The sequence below is a fragment of the Camelus bactrianus genome, chromosome X (assembly GCF_048773025.1).
Source record: "Camelus bactrianus isolate YW-2024 breed Bactrian camel chromosome X, ASM4877302v1, whole genome shotgun sequence".
NCBI lineage: Eukaryota > Metazoa > Chordata > Mammalia > Artiodactyla > Camelidae > Camelus > Camelus bactrianus.
In genome coordinates this window covers 64,637,529-64,655,257 of record NC_133575.1, presented here as the reverse complement: position 1 = coordinate 64,655,257, position 17,729 = coordinate 64,637,529, and the positions used below count along the sequence as shown (strand labels likewise).

Genomic DNA, 17,729 nt, shown 5'->3' with positions numbered 1-17,729 from the left:
GAAACAACTATAGTATCATATGTGCAGTACAAAAAGCAGTACGCCTAATGGTGATCCCAAGTACTTGATAAAATTTATATGTGGTAACATTTATTTAAGAAGATATATCTATACATATGTGATTTATTTCAAAATGATTGCTAGCACTTGGGAATCAAAATCTTTAAAGAGGGTGAAATGTAAAGTTCACTTATTTGGAAAACTCAGATTGAAACTTCTAATAATGCTAGATACAATGCTACTTCTGTATTCAACAAAGGGTAGTTTAGAGTGGGAACAGAGCTATTACTCTCAAGAGCTCTCTTTTAAAAAGGTTTCTAAAAACATTGTAGGTGATAGATTCCGCAGTATAATAGATGACGCCTGGTGGTTTGGGACTGTGGAGAGTCAGCAGCCTTTTCAACCAGAGTATCCTGATAGTTCTTTCCAATGTTACAGTGTTCAGTAAGTACTATTATGGTCTTTTATACCTGATATAATACTTTGGAACTATACAGACTGTATAAACTCTACCAGAAGTAATACTTTTTTACTAACTTACTTAGTCTTACAAGACCTATACCTGTAAGGAAGTAATCATAGTTTCTCTAAGGTAGGAATTTGGTGATAAAACTTTTGATCCAATATGCATTCTAAAACAAAGCAGCAACTGAAGACTTAATTTCTGCCTACTTTATTCCTGTATTTTCTCTTAAATGTTTCTATTTTAGACAAGATTGGCAGCTATTACTCATAGACATAGAAAACAAACTTATGGTTACCAAAGGGGAAAGGTGGGGGAGGGATAAATTAGGAATTTCGGATTACCAGATATACACTACTATATATAAAATAGATAAATGACAAGAACCTACTGTATAGCACAGGGAACTATATTCAGTATCTTGTAATAACCTATAATGGAAAAGAATGTAAAAAAGAATATGTATGTCTATGTATATATAGACATATATATATATAAAACTAAATCATTTTGCTGTATACCCAAGATATTGTCAACCACTATACTTCAATTTAAAAAAAAGAATTACAACTGTTATTTCATGAAGAATGCAAATTAATTCAATGTTTAAAGTAATTGTTATAATAGTCTTTTATTTAATGGTATGAATTCTAGGCAGAGGTGACTGCATTATGTTTGGACATACTATTTGTCTACATTGACTTTCTTCTTCATGAAATATCAGAGTTGTAAGATCCCTAGTAAACGAAGCTTTCTACTCAAGAATGATAGAAGATCTCATATGGTATTTTTCTTTCTCTTTCTCGCTTACTTCACTTAGAATGACATTCTCCAGGAACATCCATGTTGCTGCAAATGGCGTTATGTTATCGGTTTTTATGGCTGAATAGTATTCCATTGTATAAATATACCACATCTTCATATGTGGAAAACAAAACATAAATACAAAACAGAAACAGACTCATAGAATACAAACTTGTGGTTGCCAAGGGGGTGAAGGGTGGGAAGGGATAGACTGGGATTTCAAAATGTAGAAGATAAACAAGACTACACTGTATAGCACAGGGAAATATATACAAGACTTATGGTAGCTCACAGAGAAAAAAATGTGACAATGAATATATATATGTTCATGTATAACTGAAAAATTGTGCTCTATGCTGGAATTTGATACAACATTGTAAAATGATTATAAATCAATAAAAAATGTTTAAAAATTAAAAAAAAAGAATGATAGAAGAAATGTTTATTCTGTGTAGATTGACTTAGTCTCCATATTGCAGATCAACATGGAATAATAAAATTTTGGAGATGCTATAATACTTAACCAGTTAGAATGAAGTAGATTATCTAACAGAAAGTGATCTATTAATTTGACCTTTTTCCAAAGAGATCTTTTTATTCTGTACCTTGGCTTAACATTGAATGTAAGCTTGTTTGGAATTTTTTTTTAAAGCCAAACAGAGCTAAGAGTCAACTTACAGCTAAGTTTCATATTGGTGAACCATGTTTTCTCTATTAGAGATTTATTAATATCTTTATATAAGCAAAGTTGTACTTCAAGGAAACTGTGTTGCCCCTTTCCAGATTTCACCCCCAAGAAGTCATGCAAATTATGCTAGTATGTAAAAGTGTTACGTGAATTTCATTTGTATCATTATTTTTAATAGCTGGGACAATAACGAGAGAGAAAAGATGAGCCCCTGGGATATGGAGCCAATTCCAGAAGGAAGTAAATATGCTTTTTTTTTTTAATGCTTTTAAAAATTAACTATTTCTCTAAAAGAAAAATGGCAGTAGCTTGATATTGGAAACTAATCATTTATGATTTTTCATCTTATGCATAGCTGCATTTCCAGATGAAGTTGGTGCAGGTGTTCCTGTGTCCCAGGAGGAACTGACTGCTTTGCTCTACAAACCCCAAGAAGGAGAATGGGGGGCTCATTCCAGAGATGAGGAGTGTGAACGGGTTATTCAGGGCATCAACCACCTTCTTTCCCTGGGTATGGTGAATGTGAAAGAAGATGGAAAGGAATAATGAAAACCAGCAGAATTTTAAGTTCTATAAAAGGAAATGCATTTTTTTACTGTATATTTTTAACTAAAGAGACACATTGATTCTAGTTTTAATACTAACATTTTTTTATGCTTGGCCAAAGTAATGCCTGGCAAACCTTTTCAGTTCTGGGCTATAGATGTCTTTTACTTTCTTGGGTCATTTTGGCTCTCTAGCTATTCCTTGAGCCTGACTTTGGATGGGTTGTTTGACAAAGACAGTGGGTAGAGTAATATATTTTACTCTGTGACAAGTTATATTTTCTGAAACATATCACTTGAGACATTTGGCATTTATCCAGAAAAGACAAAAATTTGAAGTTAAACACAATTTTCCTTTAATTTTGCCTCATTTTATCTGATTAGGGCCAGTGTATAATGCATGATTCATAGATATTATGTCCAAATAAAAATATTATAATAGTATTGGTCTCATATTTGCATAATTGAATATTATAATTTTAGAAATGTAGTATTATATTGCCTACCCTGCTTGTTTATATGTGTTTTTATCTGTTAACATGAAATATTACTGTTCTTTATAACTACTTTTTTTTATAACTACCTTTTTTGATTTTGGAAATATTATAGATTTTGCCAGTCCTTTTGCTGTTCCAGTGGATCTCAGTGCCTATCCCTTGTACTGTACTGTAGTTGCTTATCCAACTGACCTCAACACCATCAGGCGGAGACTTGAAAATCGCTTTTACAGGTCTGTTTAGTTTTATCATTTACTATAAAGCTTACAGCTTTGTGTCTTTTGCTTTCCTTTTTGCATAATGATACACTGAGATCTGTGTTTCCATTTAAAATAACCATTCAAACGACCCACTCCAAAATTTCTTCTGAAAATTTGGAACACTAATTCCTCTTAATTCAATAAATTCTCAATCTTCTAGGGTAAGAAAGAGTATGGACAGAGAGGAAATTATGAGTAGCCCAATCACATATGAAACAAAACCGACAGTTAATTTTGTTTTATTAAATGCAGATTAAGTGGTTTGTGGATTCATCATGATTACAGTGCTCCAGAGACTTGGAGCATGTTTAAATCCCCTGTTGGGGAATTAGGCAGCAGTTACTTACATTTAATTACTAGCCCTGAAAGAAATTTGTGTAGAAAAAGCCAAGTTATTTTTTCTTTGGTGTTGGTCATGAGTGGGGTGATTATGGGAGGGTAGTGGAGGGCAAATTTTGATACCTTTCTCACCCCAGAGTCTACTGTGTCTAATTACAGTTATTCCATGAATTGGTTGTAAATATAACTGTTTGGGTGTATGTTATAACATTACTTTTAATGTAATTCAGTAATATATGTCATAAAAGTAACTAGATAAAAATCTTTCCTTTTCTAAGTCTGGTTCTCTTTTTCCTCTTCTCTGAAACTAAACATTCTTTTGACTTTATCAAAGCACTGAATGCTTTTGTTTCTTTGTACTTGGTCAAATCATTGTTTACCCATAATGTTGTGGGTCAGTTCTTTTCCAAGTTTTAATACCCAAGTTTATAGCCGAGTGGTTTTAAACTCTTGCCTGTGCTTCAGATACTGTAACTATATACCTTTATTAGTAGATATTAGTCACACACATATATTGAGTCACATACATATATTCGAACACCTTTGACATATCATGATTAAATATCTACTTGTTCTACGTTGTCTAATCATAGAATAGACTGTAAATATATCAATCAAGAATAACAGGGCATTTTTTTTGTTCATAGGAGAATATCAGCATTAATGTGGGAAGTACGCTACATTGAGCATAATGCTAGGACTTTCAATGAGCCAGACAGTCCTATAGTTAAAGCAGCCAAAACTGTAACTGATGTCTTACTTCGATTTATTGGGTAAGAAGCAGTTTTGTCTTCCGAAAAGGCTGACTTCTGATTTTTTTTAAATGTATTGAAATGTATTTCAACTTATCTTGTTTCTTAGGGATCAGAGCTGTACTGATATACTGGATACTTACAATAAAATTAAAGCAGAAGAACTAAATAGTACTGATGCAGAGGAGGTAAGAATTACAGCATGAGTAGTAAGAATGAATTCCTTTTCTGTTATTTAAAATAAAGTAAGTATGTAAGTGTTATAACTGGTTATGAACAGTGAAACTGCTTTCTAAAAGCTGGCTGGGGGGGCGGGTAATAGTTCAGTAGTAGAGTACGTTCTTAGCATGCATGAGTTCCTGGATTCAATCCCTGGAACCTCCATTTAATAAATAAACAAACAAACAACCTAATTAATTACCAAATTACCTCCCTCCCAAAAAATACTGTTTAATTGTAAACTGACTATACTTCAATTTTAAAAAAAGCTGGCTGAATACCTGCATCTTTTTGTATTAAACTCCTTAACCTGTAATTAGATAGTATATACCAAAAATGTAGTAGTGCTGTAGTGTTTAGTCAGAGAGAGGTGACCAGTCATTCTTTTTACACAGTGGATTTCAGTGATGAGAAATCAACACTTAATTTTCTAGCCCTTGAAAACAGGACAAAGCACTAAATAGTATTTTAAAAGAATGGTTCATTGAAGGAAATTTTAGTAGGGATTTATTTTCTACACAGTATATATAAAATATAAAAGTGTTTTCAAATTTCAGGTTTTAAAGTCTTCAGTTTTAGTAGTTTCATGGAATTGCTATTTGATTTCCTTTATGGAAATTTGCAAACATTAACCAGTTTTTCTTTTTTGTGTGTGTGTGCGGGAAGTAGGTAATTAGGTTTATTTATTTACTTTTAGCAGAGGTACTGTGGACTGAACCCTGGACCTCATATGTGCTAAGCACACACTCTACCACTGAGTTATACCCTCCCCCTAAACCAATTTTTCTTGATTAAAATGGAATTAGTATTGTCAGCTTACCCTCTGACATACCTGATTTCCCCACCCAGTCATGTCCCTAATTTACATTAAGCTATTTTTAACTAGAGGCTATGATAGAAGCAGAAACCAAGAGGCTGAAACAATAATGGAAAATAATAATTCAAAAATCTTTAATGGGAAAAAATTCATCCCATGGATGAGTGATTCAGCTATGCTAGATTTTATTGCAGTGGCTATTGTACAGTGGTATTTTGCATGTTTGTATTTTCTGCACTGTTAATTCACAATGATAAATCTCCAGTGTTGCTTTTTACTTTCATGAAAATGTTTTTGACTATAAAATGTTACATTATTGAAGTTAAATGTTATTTATATATTAAGGAAAACTCTTATATGCCAATTAGATATTCTCCTCCTGATATTAATGAAAAAATTATCGTTCTTATTTCTGATATTTTCTCTGACATTTCATATAAATGCCTTTTGACTCAGGATTTTATATAGTAAGAATTTCTCCTCAGAGTACTACTACATGAATTAGAATAGAAAATTAAAATAAAATGTAATTTGACAACTTTATTTTCTTTTTCTCTTTCTCTCTGTCTCTCTCTCTGTCTCTGAGAACATTTAAGTTCTACTCTTTTAGCAAAGTTCAGTTATATAATACAGTGTTATCAACTATAGTCACCATGTTTTACATTAGATCCTTAAATCCTCAGACCTTATTCATCTTATAGCTGAAAGTTTGTACCCTTTTGCCATCCTTTCTGTGTTTTCTCCCACCATCCAGTTCACCACCCAACCACTTTTCTGTCTTGTTTCTATGAGTTTGACTTTTTTTTTTTTTTAAGATTCTACATATAAGTGATACCATACAATTTTTCTATTTCTTTGTCTGGCTTATTTAACTTAGCATAATGCCCTCAGGGTCCATCTGTGTTGTCACAAATGACAGAATTACCTTCTTTCTCAAGGCTGAATAATACTCCATTGTGTATATGTATACCACATCATCTTTATCCATTCATCTACTGACAGACACTTAGATTGTTTCCATGTCTTGGCTGTTGTGAATTATGCTGCAGTGAACTTGGAAGTGTAACTTTATATCTTTGATCTCTTGTTTTTATTTCCTTTGAATGTATACCTAGATGTGGGATTGCTGGAACATATGGTAGTTCTATTTTTAATTTTTTGAGAAATGTCCATACTGTTTAACATAGTGATTGTACCAATTTTTCCATCAAGAGTATACAATAATTTTTATTTCTTTGTCTTTTTGATAATAACCATTCTAACAGATGTGAAGTGATACCTCATTGTGGTTTTCATTTGCTTTCCACTGATAATTGATGATGTTGAGCATATTTTCATTTAGATGTCTCCTTTGGAAAAAAATGTCTATTCAGTTTCTCTGCCCATTTTTTAATCAGATTATTTGTTCTTTTGCTATCAAGTTGTTTATATATTTTGGATATCAACCCCTTATCAAATATATGATTTGCAAATATTTTCTCCCATTCACTATGTTGCCTTTTCATTTTGTTGATGGTTTCCTTTGTTGTGCAAAAGCTTTTTAGTTTGATATAGCCCCACTTGTTTATTTTTGCAATTGTTACTTTTTGTTGCCTTTGGATTTTCTCAAATCTAAAAACATCATTGCCAAGATAGATGTTAAGGAGCTTAACCCCTGTGTTTTCTTTTAGGAGTTTTATGGTTTCATGTCTTACATCCAAGTCTTTAATCCATTTTGAGTTGAGTTTTATGTATAATGTAAGATAGGGGTCCAGTTTCATTCTTTTGCAGGTGGATATCCAGTTTTCCCAGCACAATTTATTGAAGACACTATTGTTTCCCTACTGTAGATTCTTGGCTCTTTAGTTGTAAATTAATTGACCAATATTTATGGGTTTATTTCTGTGTTCTATTCTGTTCCACTGATCTATGTGTTTTATGTTAATACCATACTCTTTTGATTACTATAATTTTGTAATATAGTTTGAGATTAGGAAGTGATGCCTTTAGCTTTTTTCTTCTTTCTCAAGATTGCTATTAGGATTCTTTCTTGTGGTTTCATATAAATTTTAGGATTTTTTTCCATTCCTGCAAAATAAATACTCTTAGAATTTTGATAGGGATTGCATTGAATCTGTATATTGCTTTAGGTAGTATGGACATTTTAATAATGTTATTTTTTCTAATCTATGAGCATGGACTATCTTTCCATTTATTTGTATATTCTTCAATCTCTGTCATCAATGCCTTATGGTTTTCAGTGTGCAGATCTTTCACCTCTTTGGTTAAAATTTTTCCAATATAGTTTACTCTTTCTGATGTAATTATAAATGGTATCGTTTTCTGAATTTCACTTTCTGATATTCCTTTGTTGGTATATAGAAACACAATTTATTTCTGTATATTGATTATGTACACTGCAACTTTACTGAATTTGTTTATTAGTCCTAACAGGTTTTTGGTAGAGTATTTAGGATTTCCTATATGTATGTCATGTCATCTACTAACAGAGACTGTATTACTTCCTCCTTTTTCAATTTGAATGCGTTTTGTTTCTCTTGCCAGCCTAATTGTTCTAACTAGGAATTCTAATACTATGTTAAATAAAATTAACTAGAGTGGGCATACTTGTCTTATTCCTGATCTTAGAGGAAAAGCTTTTAGCTTTTTACCATTGATCTTGAAGTTAGCTGTGGGCTTGTCATATATGGTCTTTATTACGTTGAGATACAGTCCCTCTATACCTATCTTGTTGAGAGTTCTTATCATGGATAAATGTTACTCTACTCAGAGTAGCACTCTTTGGGTCAGAATGGAAAATTAGAGTAAAACATAATTCAGCAACTTTATTTTATTAGAAAGGGACACCAATGGCTCATAAGCTACTTTTCTTTTCTCCTGGGCATTACCTCTATGCTTCACCATCACCAGGTTAAATAGTGGTGTGTGGGCCTTGCCTGTTTGTATTAAAAAAAAGAAAACTATCCTTCGTAGGGATATTAATTAAATCTCACATTTTAATACACATAGAAAACAGATGTATTTCTTGAAATAGCAAAAGATAAATCATGAGTAATTCATGATTATCATACTAAATTAGCAGTTCATATAAAATAAGTTTTTTTTAAAAGAAATACTAGCATTTAGGTGCAACTTTAGGTACCAATCACTAAATACTTTCCGCCACATTCCCTGTTCTTATTTAAAGAGAAACTTTGTTTACTCTTCTTGCAGTACACTTTCCAACTTGTGCACAGCATGTAGGTAAAGTTTGGAATGAGTTTCCCCTCTCAACTTGGTTCTGCTGCCTGCTCCAATGAGGGAGTTAATTGCCATTTCTTTGTAAATGTTTATCTAACTTGTAAGACTTTGATTGTAACTTAATATCTTCTTTGGCTCTTCCCTTTCAATTTTAGGATACAGAAATGGTTGATTTAGATTCAGATGGTCCTGGTACTTCATCTGGAAGAAGGGTGAGTGAATAAATGAACTGCTGATAAGAAACAATTTCAGACTTCCTATGTCAGGGATCCCTAAGTACAGCTCCGAATATTTGGAGAGTTGCTAGAAAGACTTACAGAACTCAGTATATATAGTTGTTAACTCATTGCTAAGTGACATAGTAAAGATATATAGCTGGATCACAGGGAAAAAGATACAGGCAGCGTTTGGAGAAATCCATATGCACATTTCTTTATACTCTGTCTCCTCTGAGGGACCACACAGAGTACACACTTCCTCCACAATGAAAATGTAGCTACATGTATGTGATTAGACTCAGTTTCCAAGAAATGTATTGAATTTATTGGGAGTTTGTTATGTAGACAACCATCTGACTAGCAGCACATGCCAGGATTACAGACTCTCAGAATGCAGGAAAGCACAGGAAATATATAGGAAAGTGGGTGTTCAGCACAAATCACATTGTTTGTATAAACAATGTGGGCACAGTAAACCACTTTTCTTATTTAGGAAGGAGTTCAAGTGCCACGTTCCCAGATGCCAGTTAAGGGTCAACCTTACAAGCAAGCCCTGCTAAAGATAGCCTCAGGTCTGTTATGTTAACTCTGTTCTGCACACTTCCCCTCTATGATAATAGACAAACATTTGTTGTATATAAGGAAAAGTTTCCTTTCAAATACTGAAAGAGATCATATAACAAAGGAATCAAATTGTAAAGGCCAGAATGTATTTTGACCACAAAGGATTTGCTTAAATAAATAAATATATACACACACACACACACACATATATATTTATACACATATAGGTCAAGTGTTATTTTGAGAAAATTATGGTGCCATTGTCAAATATTCTTAACTACAAGCAAAAATTAAGGCATTAAAATTATTAGCCTTGTATAGAAAATAAAAGTTTGTTCATCTGTGTTTTATTTGAGGTTTAGGGGGAAGGTATAGCTCAAGTGGTAGAGTGCATACTTAGCATGCATGAGGTTGTGGGTTCAATCCCCAGTATCTCTATTGGAAAACCAAGTAAATAAATAAACCTAATTTCTTCCCCCCTGCAAAAAAATTTCATATTTGAGGTTTAGATTTTCTTAAAATGAGAATTCAGAATACTAGATATCTTGCTATTTCATGAATATAATATCTAGTTTTTAATTTGTTTATTTTGTGTGAGGGGAAATGATGTCTAAATTAAACTAAGAAACTTTTAAATAGCAGCTACTCCATCTTATATAGATATGTTAACATCAAGAGGATAAGAGAAAATCAATGAATATTTAAGGAAAGAGCTTTTAGGTATAATTCTGTTAAATCTGCAGGTCAAATGCCGAGGCAGAAGACAGTCGTTAAAGTGTAATCCTGATGCTTGGAGAAAACAGTGCAAAGAGCTGTTGGGCCTCATTTATGAACGTGAAGACTCAGAGCCATTTCGACAGCCATCCGATCATCTTTCCTACCCAGTAAGCATACAGTTATTTCAGTAATTGCCAATATGTAATTTCCCATCACTGTCCATGGTAAGATCTAGTTAAGATCCTCTTTTCCTCTTTCATCCTTCCTTCCTTGTTCCTTCCTTCCTCTTCCTTCCTTGTTGGTGTATCTTTGAATTGTGAAAATGGGTAGTTTGATTACTTATGACTTTGAAAAATGCCTGACGTGTACTTTGTGTGTAAATTATGCAGTTGTAAACCAAATTTCAATCTACATATCCTTGTAATTCCTTCCTGCTTTTACTTTAGATATTTGTTAATGCATTTTACTAAGTTCTAATACACTTCTACACACTGGAGACTCTTGGTAACATATGTCAGACCTGTTTAATTTATACTAAATATGTTATCCAATATGAACACTTAGAGTAAATAATACACTATATTACTTTTCATCAAAGATAAAAGCATGAGAACTTAGATTATAGGATTCCTTTTCTAGGAGTATATATATTTATATGTTGACTAGCAAATCTGTTTTAACTTTTTCAGAGAAATGGTACAGCAATATTTCAGAAATACATCAGACCATCCTCAGAAATTAGTAAGCATCAGTATTCTCTGCATACACAAGTTTCAGTTGGGAAAAATTGTCATTCAAATAAGGAATAAAATTATGTTCAACAAAGCTTGTCTTTGTTTTGTTTTGTTTTGTTTTGTTTGTTTTATTTGTAGAGAGTTTGGGTAGAATAAACTAGTCTTATTTTTTCATAGCAGAGGAGAATGGTGAATGTAGAATTCCTTCATCTTAAATTACAGTCAGTGAAAGCATAATTCCTATTTATGGATCTTTGAGCATTAAATCATAATTGCATTGCAAGTCTTGAGAATTTGTTTTGGCAGTCTGGAAACACAATATATTTTCTTTACCCTAATAGGGCCATCAAGAACAAGAGGGTGAATCCTCTGAGTCAGTTATTCTAGAACAACAAGACCCATCTTTTTGTGAGGTAGGCCTAGTAGTCTCTAAAAAGCTATATATATTCTGGTTGTTTTGTATTGTTTTACTTTTTAAAATCTCCATAATGAAATGAACCTTTTATATTTTATAAAGCTATTTTCCAACTCTGCTCACTCTCTTTTTACCTTTGTTTGATTTTTTGGTTGTTTTTTTGTTTTTTAAATCAACATGAGCTGATTTAAATCAACATGTGCTCAAGAGTGTTCTTTATAATATTTGCGTAGATGTTTGTTTCTATAGATATAAACCCACTGTAGCAGAGTTAAAAACATCAATTACACAACATAATTATATCTGTAATTGCAATTGATTATTCCCACTGGGACTTCATTCAGCAGAGTGACTAGGTCTTCTGAGTTTTGGTCATCATAATACACAAAGTTCCAATATTTTTCCTCTGTGAAAATCTTTGGTTCATAAGCCATACTATGTGAGAATACACTTTTGTTTTTTTATGATTTAAGCAAAAAAAATTTTAAAAGATACATTAAAATCAATTATGGTTTCTCATAATTGCAAAAATATTTTCTCTCTTTTTATAATACCTCTCTTCTGCCCCTTTGGCTCCTCCTTTGAGAGAAATGTTGTGCTTTTACTTCTTAATGATTCTAAATATGATAAAGGCTCTAATACTGACTGTGGTTTTCACTCTAAAATACATTTATTACAGCTTTAGACACTGTAAAATATCATGCAGATGTTAGGTGGTATTGTAGTCAAGCCAGTGACAGATGAGGAAACCTTGTCATATACTTTTGAAGGAATTGGAATATTTAACTCAAAGAAGAGAAGAATAAAGATATGGTAACATTCCTCACATTTTTGAAGGGCTGCCATGAAAGTATGTATTTTTTTCTATTTAGTTGAAAAGGGACAGATGAGAAGAAATAGGTGAACAATTTTTAGCTCAGTACAATATAAAGTCATCAGATGACAGGTTAACTAGCAAAAAGTGCATCATTTTTATCCAGAACTGTTAAGAATGGACTGGGTAGGAGATTGAAGAATGTATGTATTGAGAATATAATTTCTACTGTCATTTTTTTTTTTTTTTTGCATTAAGGATCTCTTTCTATTCCTCTGTCATTATAGGTACATGGTAATTACCAACTCCACAGACTTATACCTAGTTACTTACATCCCCAAAATCTACTATTCTTTTAATTTAATTGTTGAAAGTTCTCTTTCAGAAATAATTCCTGTAAACTCTCTTTAAAATGTATTCAAAAAAATTTACATTGCCACTTTTTAAACATACAACATTAGTTGAGTTAGCTGTTTTAAACCTCAGGGTATACCTGCCTCTCAAAATGGTTCTGAGGATTAAATAAAAATGCACCTTGATTTTGTTAACTTAAAACACAAAATATCATTGCTTTTTAAATGTTTAATACTTTTTATAACTCTGCTGTGTCTTTCACACAAATCTCTGTTAGGTCATGAAATCTTATTGCCCAATCTTAAGTATTATTGTCCAATCTTAAGCCAAGATTTAAGAAGTTGTGCAGTGCCTAGCATGTACAAAATTCCCATGAATGAGGAACTGTGGTTAAGAATGAAATAAAGGTATTTTTTTCAAAATTGGTATTGTTATTGGTAGTTGTGGTATATATAAGTATAAATTTCAGATGTAATTTCATATGATAACCTCACAAATATCTTATGAAATTCCATATGCTAACCCTACGACTATCTTAAGTAGACTTGAAAGATCTGGGTTAAAAGAGTCTTTTCCCTCTCCTAATTAATCAAAATGAAACTAATGTGAATCTATGAGATGGAGCAAGCAAAAGTATCACATTTATTAAAAAACAAAAAGGAGAAAGGCACAGACATGGCCACTTTGACTTTGACCTTCAACTAATGACAGTTTGGGTAGAATCCCCGCATGCCAAGTCTCTGGCAAATTGCTCAACAAAGGCTGAAGATGGGATTATTGACATAGAATTAAATGGTTCCATGTCACAAATTAGCTACATATTTACAAGATACTCCTAGCTTTGTAGAGATGAAGCCAGTGGCTGTGCATTTTGTATTCTGTTCCTTGAAAGAGTCATCTCGTTATCCATTGCAGGGTGAGAGCCAAGGCCCTCACACAGACCCCTGCTATTTTCCTGAGCCACCAGAAGAGCTCTATTAAATGGATGGTTTGAAGCTAGGGGGAGGTAGTTGGCAGATTGAAGAGCGGTGTGTTTATTTCATGGTGGATTGGTGGTGCAAATCTCAGTACCATTGTATTATGTAGTGTTGTTACTCAGACTGCATGTTTAATAACACATTCTTCTTTGTAGGATAATCAAGATGTTATAGATACTCCTATGGACTTCAGCACTGTGAAAGAAACTTTGGAAGCAGGAAACTATGGTAGTCCTCTGGAATTTTATAAGGATGTTCGCCAAATATTCAGCAACTCCAAAGCTTATACCTCTAATAAAAAGTCAAGGGTATGAAAAACAAATATTAGGTGGATTAATTACCTAAGCATTTAGTTATATATGTCAGGCAGTTTTCTTTCACTAGTTTTAAAATTGCAAAACAAATATGTACTACTATTTTGACATAGTTATTGAAGTTTGATTCTCAGTACTTTCTCTGAAACTGTTTATTAGGCATGCATTAATGATACATTTAGCAAGATCATTCTGAAATTAAGCCCCTCTTCCTTTCTTCTACCTGCTTTTTCTTTATTCTTAAGCAATACTTATATTTACCAAAAAGAAATCAAAGAAAGGAGTGGTAGAAATTTGAGTACTCTTTACTATGTCCAGTAAATAATTTGATAAGTAAAAGTGATTGACAGTATTTATTTAACTTATGTATTATGAACATTTTCCCATTTTATTATTACTCTTTAAAAACAGAAGTTTTAATGTTTCCATTGTATTCTACTGTATAGGCGGGTTTGTTATTTAACCAGTATCCTGATGCTAGAGATTTAGGTTGTTTTTTGTTTCTCACTTTAAATGAATAATGCTGTGGCTAACATCTTTGACCCTTGAACATAATTATTTTGTATGTGTAATTCTCTGATATTTCCTTAGGATAAATTTCTAGAAGTAAAATTGTTTGCCAAAGGATATGTATATTTTTAAAGTTTTGGCATGTACTGCAAATTGTCTTTAGAATATTGTTCCAGTTAAAATACCCATTGGCCGTGTATGAGAATGTTTTTTCCTATCCTTCCCAACAATGGATATTATCTTATAGAAATCTTGATTAATATATAGGTGAAAATGGTACCTTGTTTTACTTCTTCAGGAAGAATTTTTCTAGTGTATGATATAGCACATATATTTTGTCTGAAAGGATGATGCTGATATTGGTCCAGGCAGGTTTATACTTTTTATTTTGATATAATTAGAGTAGTTGATAAAATGACTAATTTCTACCTTTTCAGATCTATAGCATGACACTGCGATTATCTGCCTTATTTGAAAGTCATATTAAAAATATCATCTCTGAATATAAGTCAGCAATCCAGAGTCAGAAGAGGAGAAGGCCACGGTACAGAAAACGTCTAAGAAGCAGCAGCAGTTCATTATCTAGTAGCAGAGCTCCTAGGTACATTACATTGATGTCACAGTTTGTGTTTTCAAAGCATTTTATGTGTATTACTCATTTTTTGAAGTTTATTGGCTACTTTGAAGGGATCCCAAGACTCAAGAGATTTTTTTTTAAGAACTCTTACATCTGTGTAAAGATGGAGCTGGTAACTCAAAGCTTTGTTTATGTGGATTTTACTATACCAAAACTTTTTTTCTAAAAAATTAATGATTGAAATTTAACTTTGTCCTATTACCAGTTTGAAGCATTTCACTTAAATTATATTTTATTTCTCCTTTGGTCAACTTAAGCATTTTGTATCGTATTGTCTCTAGCATATTATGTTGCTAATAGAAAATGTTCATTATTTTATTTATTTTCACTTGTAGTCCAAAAGGGAAACAGAAACAAATGAAGTTGCAGCCTAAAAATGACCAGAATACCTCAGTGTCTTATGCCAGGACTAGCTCTCCTTTCTCATCTCCTGGTAAGTATGTCTTTTGTTTATGATGTTCTGTATTTTAGTTTAATAATGGTACTAAGGATATCGAAGAGGCAGTGTGGTTTATAGTACAAAGAACAATGGATTTAGATGTAGAAAAGTTGCATTTTATCTCCAGTTCTTCTATCTGTGTGGCCCTAGGTATGACATTAAGTCATAGGATTTAGTTTCTTCATTTTTAAAATGACGGTGTTAAGACTAGGTGAATTTTAAAGTCACGTAATTTTTAAATTCTGTAATTTTTTAACATCTATAGTGTCTCAGACCACTCATCTACAATTGAATTGAAGATTCATTATGTGGGGAGATGGTTTCCTTGGACAAGTTTTTCTCATATTCTATGCTTGAAAGTTTAATGATGTGATAAAACATTTCTTCTCAAAATATTCATATTTCCTCCTTCAGACAACTTGTAATTTTGATGTTAGAGTTAAATAACTGAGTGAGATATAGTTTTAAAAACAACCTGTTTAACTTTTCTGAAAACATAATTATGTTAACCTTACAGTCTTTTTAAATGTAAGTTTCAGATGCTGCTGAAGGGCTTTCACTGTATTTACTAGATGATGAACCGGATGGGCCATTTTCTTCATCGAGCTTCAGTGGATATAGCCGAAGTGGAAATAGCCATGACCCAGGAAAAGCCAAATCATTTCGAAATAGAGTTTTGCCTGTTAAACAAGGTAAGAAATAAATATGGCCAGAGCATTTATTCTTTGTTCCTTTTTGATGGCAGACAGCTCATTTAAAAGCTGATGTGTTTAGGTCATAAAGTTAGCATGTCCTTATAGTTTATGAGGATTTTAATATTGTCAAATTTGAGTCAGATAGGATTTCATACCCACAAATAGGAATGGGTGGATTTCCAAACATATCTTAGTCTTTTAAACATATCTTAGTCTTTTAAAAATAAAATGTAAAATGAATAGGGAGGAAAAAATAAAGAGATCTTTCCCCCAACACATAAAAACCAGACAGTTAGACACAGGATTCTTTGTATTATTAAATTGTATTAATAAGAAAGGAAAAACATTTTTCCAAAATCATCTTTAAATAGGATTCATATTTTTAAGGGCTGCCCCATTACAAGAGGATTTGTGTTGAAAATGAGCCTTCTTTCAGTCAACACCCACCTACCATCTTCCTTTGGTTTTCCAGTTATATAACTCAGATATTCTCTTCCTTTGGAGCCTACTGTCTCAGTCATTTAGGGGTTTTCAGACTGCCCTACGTGTTTCTGGGTAATCCACTAAGTACTTCAGGAATTCTCAGAAGAGCTTTCCCATTCAACCTGTACAACTCTGTTTTTTATTTCATTTGATGAGCTTCCATATAACTTATTTGGAGGACAGTTTTCACTGCTTAAAAAGAAATAACTGATCTAATCATTCATTATCAGGTACATCCGTTTTGAATCATGTCTAGGGGAATCAGTTATAAATATTTTAAGGTTATTATTGTTATATAAACTTTCTTCTTATACCTAGTCCTATATTTTGGGCCCTGAACATGTTCAAAGAAAGTTCTAATTTGTTCATCTATTTGAAGTTTGTGAAGAATAGTAGTTAATATGCTTTTACAAGTATCTTTATTGAAATACATTTTTATTTTATATAAATGTTTAGTGAAAGATTAAGTAACTTATCCATTATTATTGAAGTTTCAAATAACTTAAAAATAGACACTATAAAGATATATTTTACTGATTATTTGTGAAATATTGAAACATGTGATTACTTTAAAAGAATTAGTGCCTTTATTCTTCCCAATCTATATCTTTACCCTCTCGTCTGATCCTGCTGCACTTCCATCTCTTTTTGCCCTTCCCTTCACTGTCAAGCTTTTAGAAAGAGTAGCTTATACTTCCTACCTCTGTTTTCTTTCCATCTAAACATTTCTTCACCCTTTGTAGTCTGGCCTCTGCCCTCAACACTCTCCAGAAGCTATTTTACCCAGAATCACTGGTAATCTTCAGTGACCAGCAAGTGTTCTTTTGTTAGTCCCCATCTCCTCAATCCCTCCATATCATTCCATGCTATTGACTACCCCCCTAGGAACTCTACTCCCTGCCTGGCTTCTATACTCTACTGATTCTCCTATATCTCTGTTTCTCTTATATTTCTATATTTTTTTCTTTTCTTCTGCCTTTTGTGCCTCTTATTTGCAGTTTCCCACTTTTTTTTTTTAAAGGCTTTGTCTCCAAATACAGTCATATTGGGGGTTAGGACTTCAACATATGTATTTCTGGGTGGGGGGCACAATTCAGTCCATAACACCTAGACTATTAGACTAATCTTGTAATTGCAGTTACCACAAAACGCTCCTCTTTGCTCTCTCCAATCTTTGCAGTTCTCTCTCCTGTTTTCCTCCTACCTCACTTATCTTTGCCAGTTTTTCTTTACC

The 17,729-nt window shown here is 32.6% G+C and overlaps 1 protein-coding gene across 5 annotated transcripts in view; it reads left to right on the top strand.

Annotated features, from left to right (window-relative positions):
• BRWD3 (bromodomain and WD repeat domain containing 3) overlaps positions 1-17,729 on the top strand; it is a 130,639-nt gene that overhangs the window by 95,598 nt on the left and 17,312 nt on the right. For 2 of the 5 annotated variants that reach the window (XM_074360032.1, XM_010949752.3), the window contains exons 28-40: positions 333-444; positions 2,134-2,195; positions 2,311-2,466; positions 3,110-3,230; positions 4,244-4,369; positions 4,458-4,536; positions 8,780-8,836; positions 10,150-10,290; positions 11,199-11,270; positions 13,573-13,725; positions 14,679-14,842; positions 15,214-15,311; positions 15,851-16,009. In XM_074360032.1, the coding sequence (XP_074216133.1) occupies positions 333-444; positions 2,134-2,195; positions 2,311-2,466; positions 3,110-3,230; positions 4,244-4,369; positions 4,458-4,536; positions 8,780-8,836; positions 10,150-10,290; positions 11,199-11,270; positions 13,573-13,725; positions 14,679-14,842; positions 15,214-15,311; positions 15,851-16,009 (1,500 nt within the window). The remainder of the gene's footprint in view (positions 1-332; positions 445-2,133; positions 2,196-2,310; positions 2,467-3,109; positions 3,231-4,243; positions 4,370-4,457; positions 4,537-8,779; positions 8,837-10,149; positions 10,291-11,198; positions 11,271-13,572; positions 13,726-14,678; positions 14,843-15,213; positions 15,312-15,850; positions 16,010-17,729) is intronic. The other 3 variants (XM_045512671.2, XM_045512670.2, XM_045512672.2) reach the window with 3 other exon arrangements.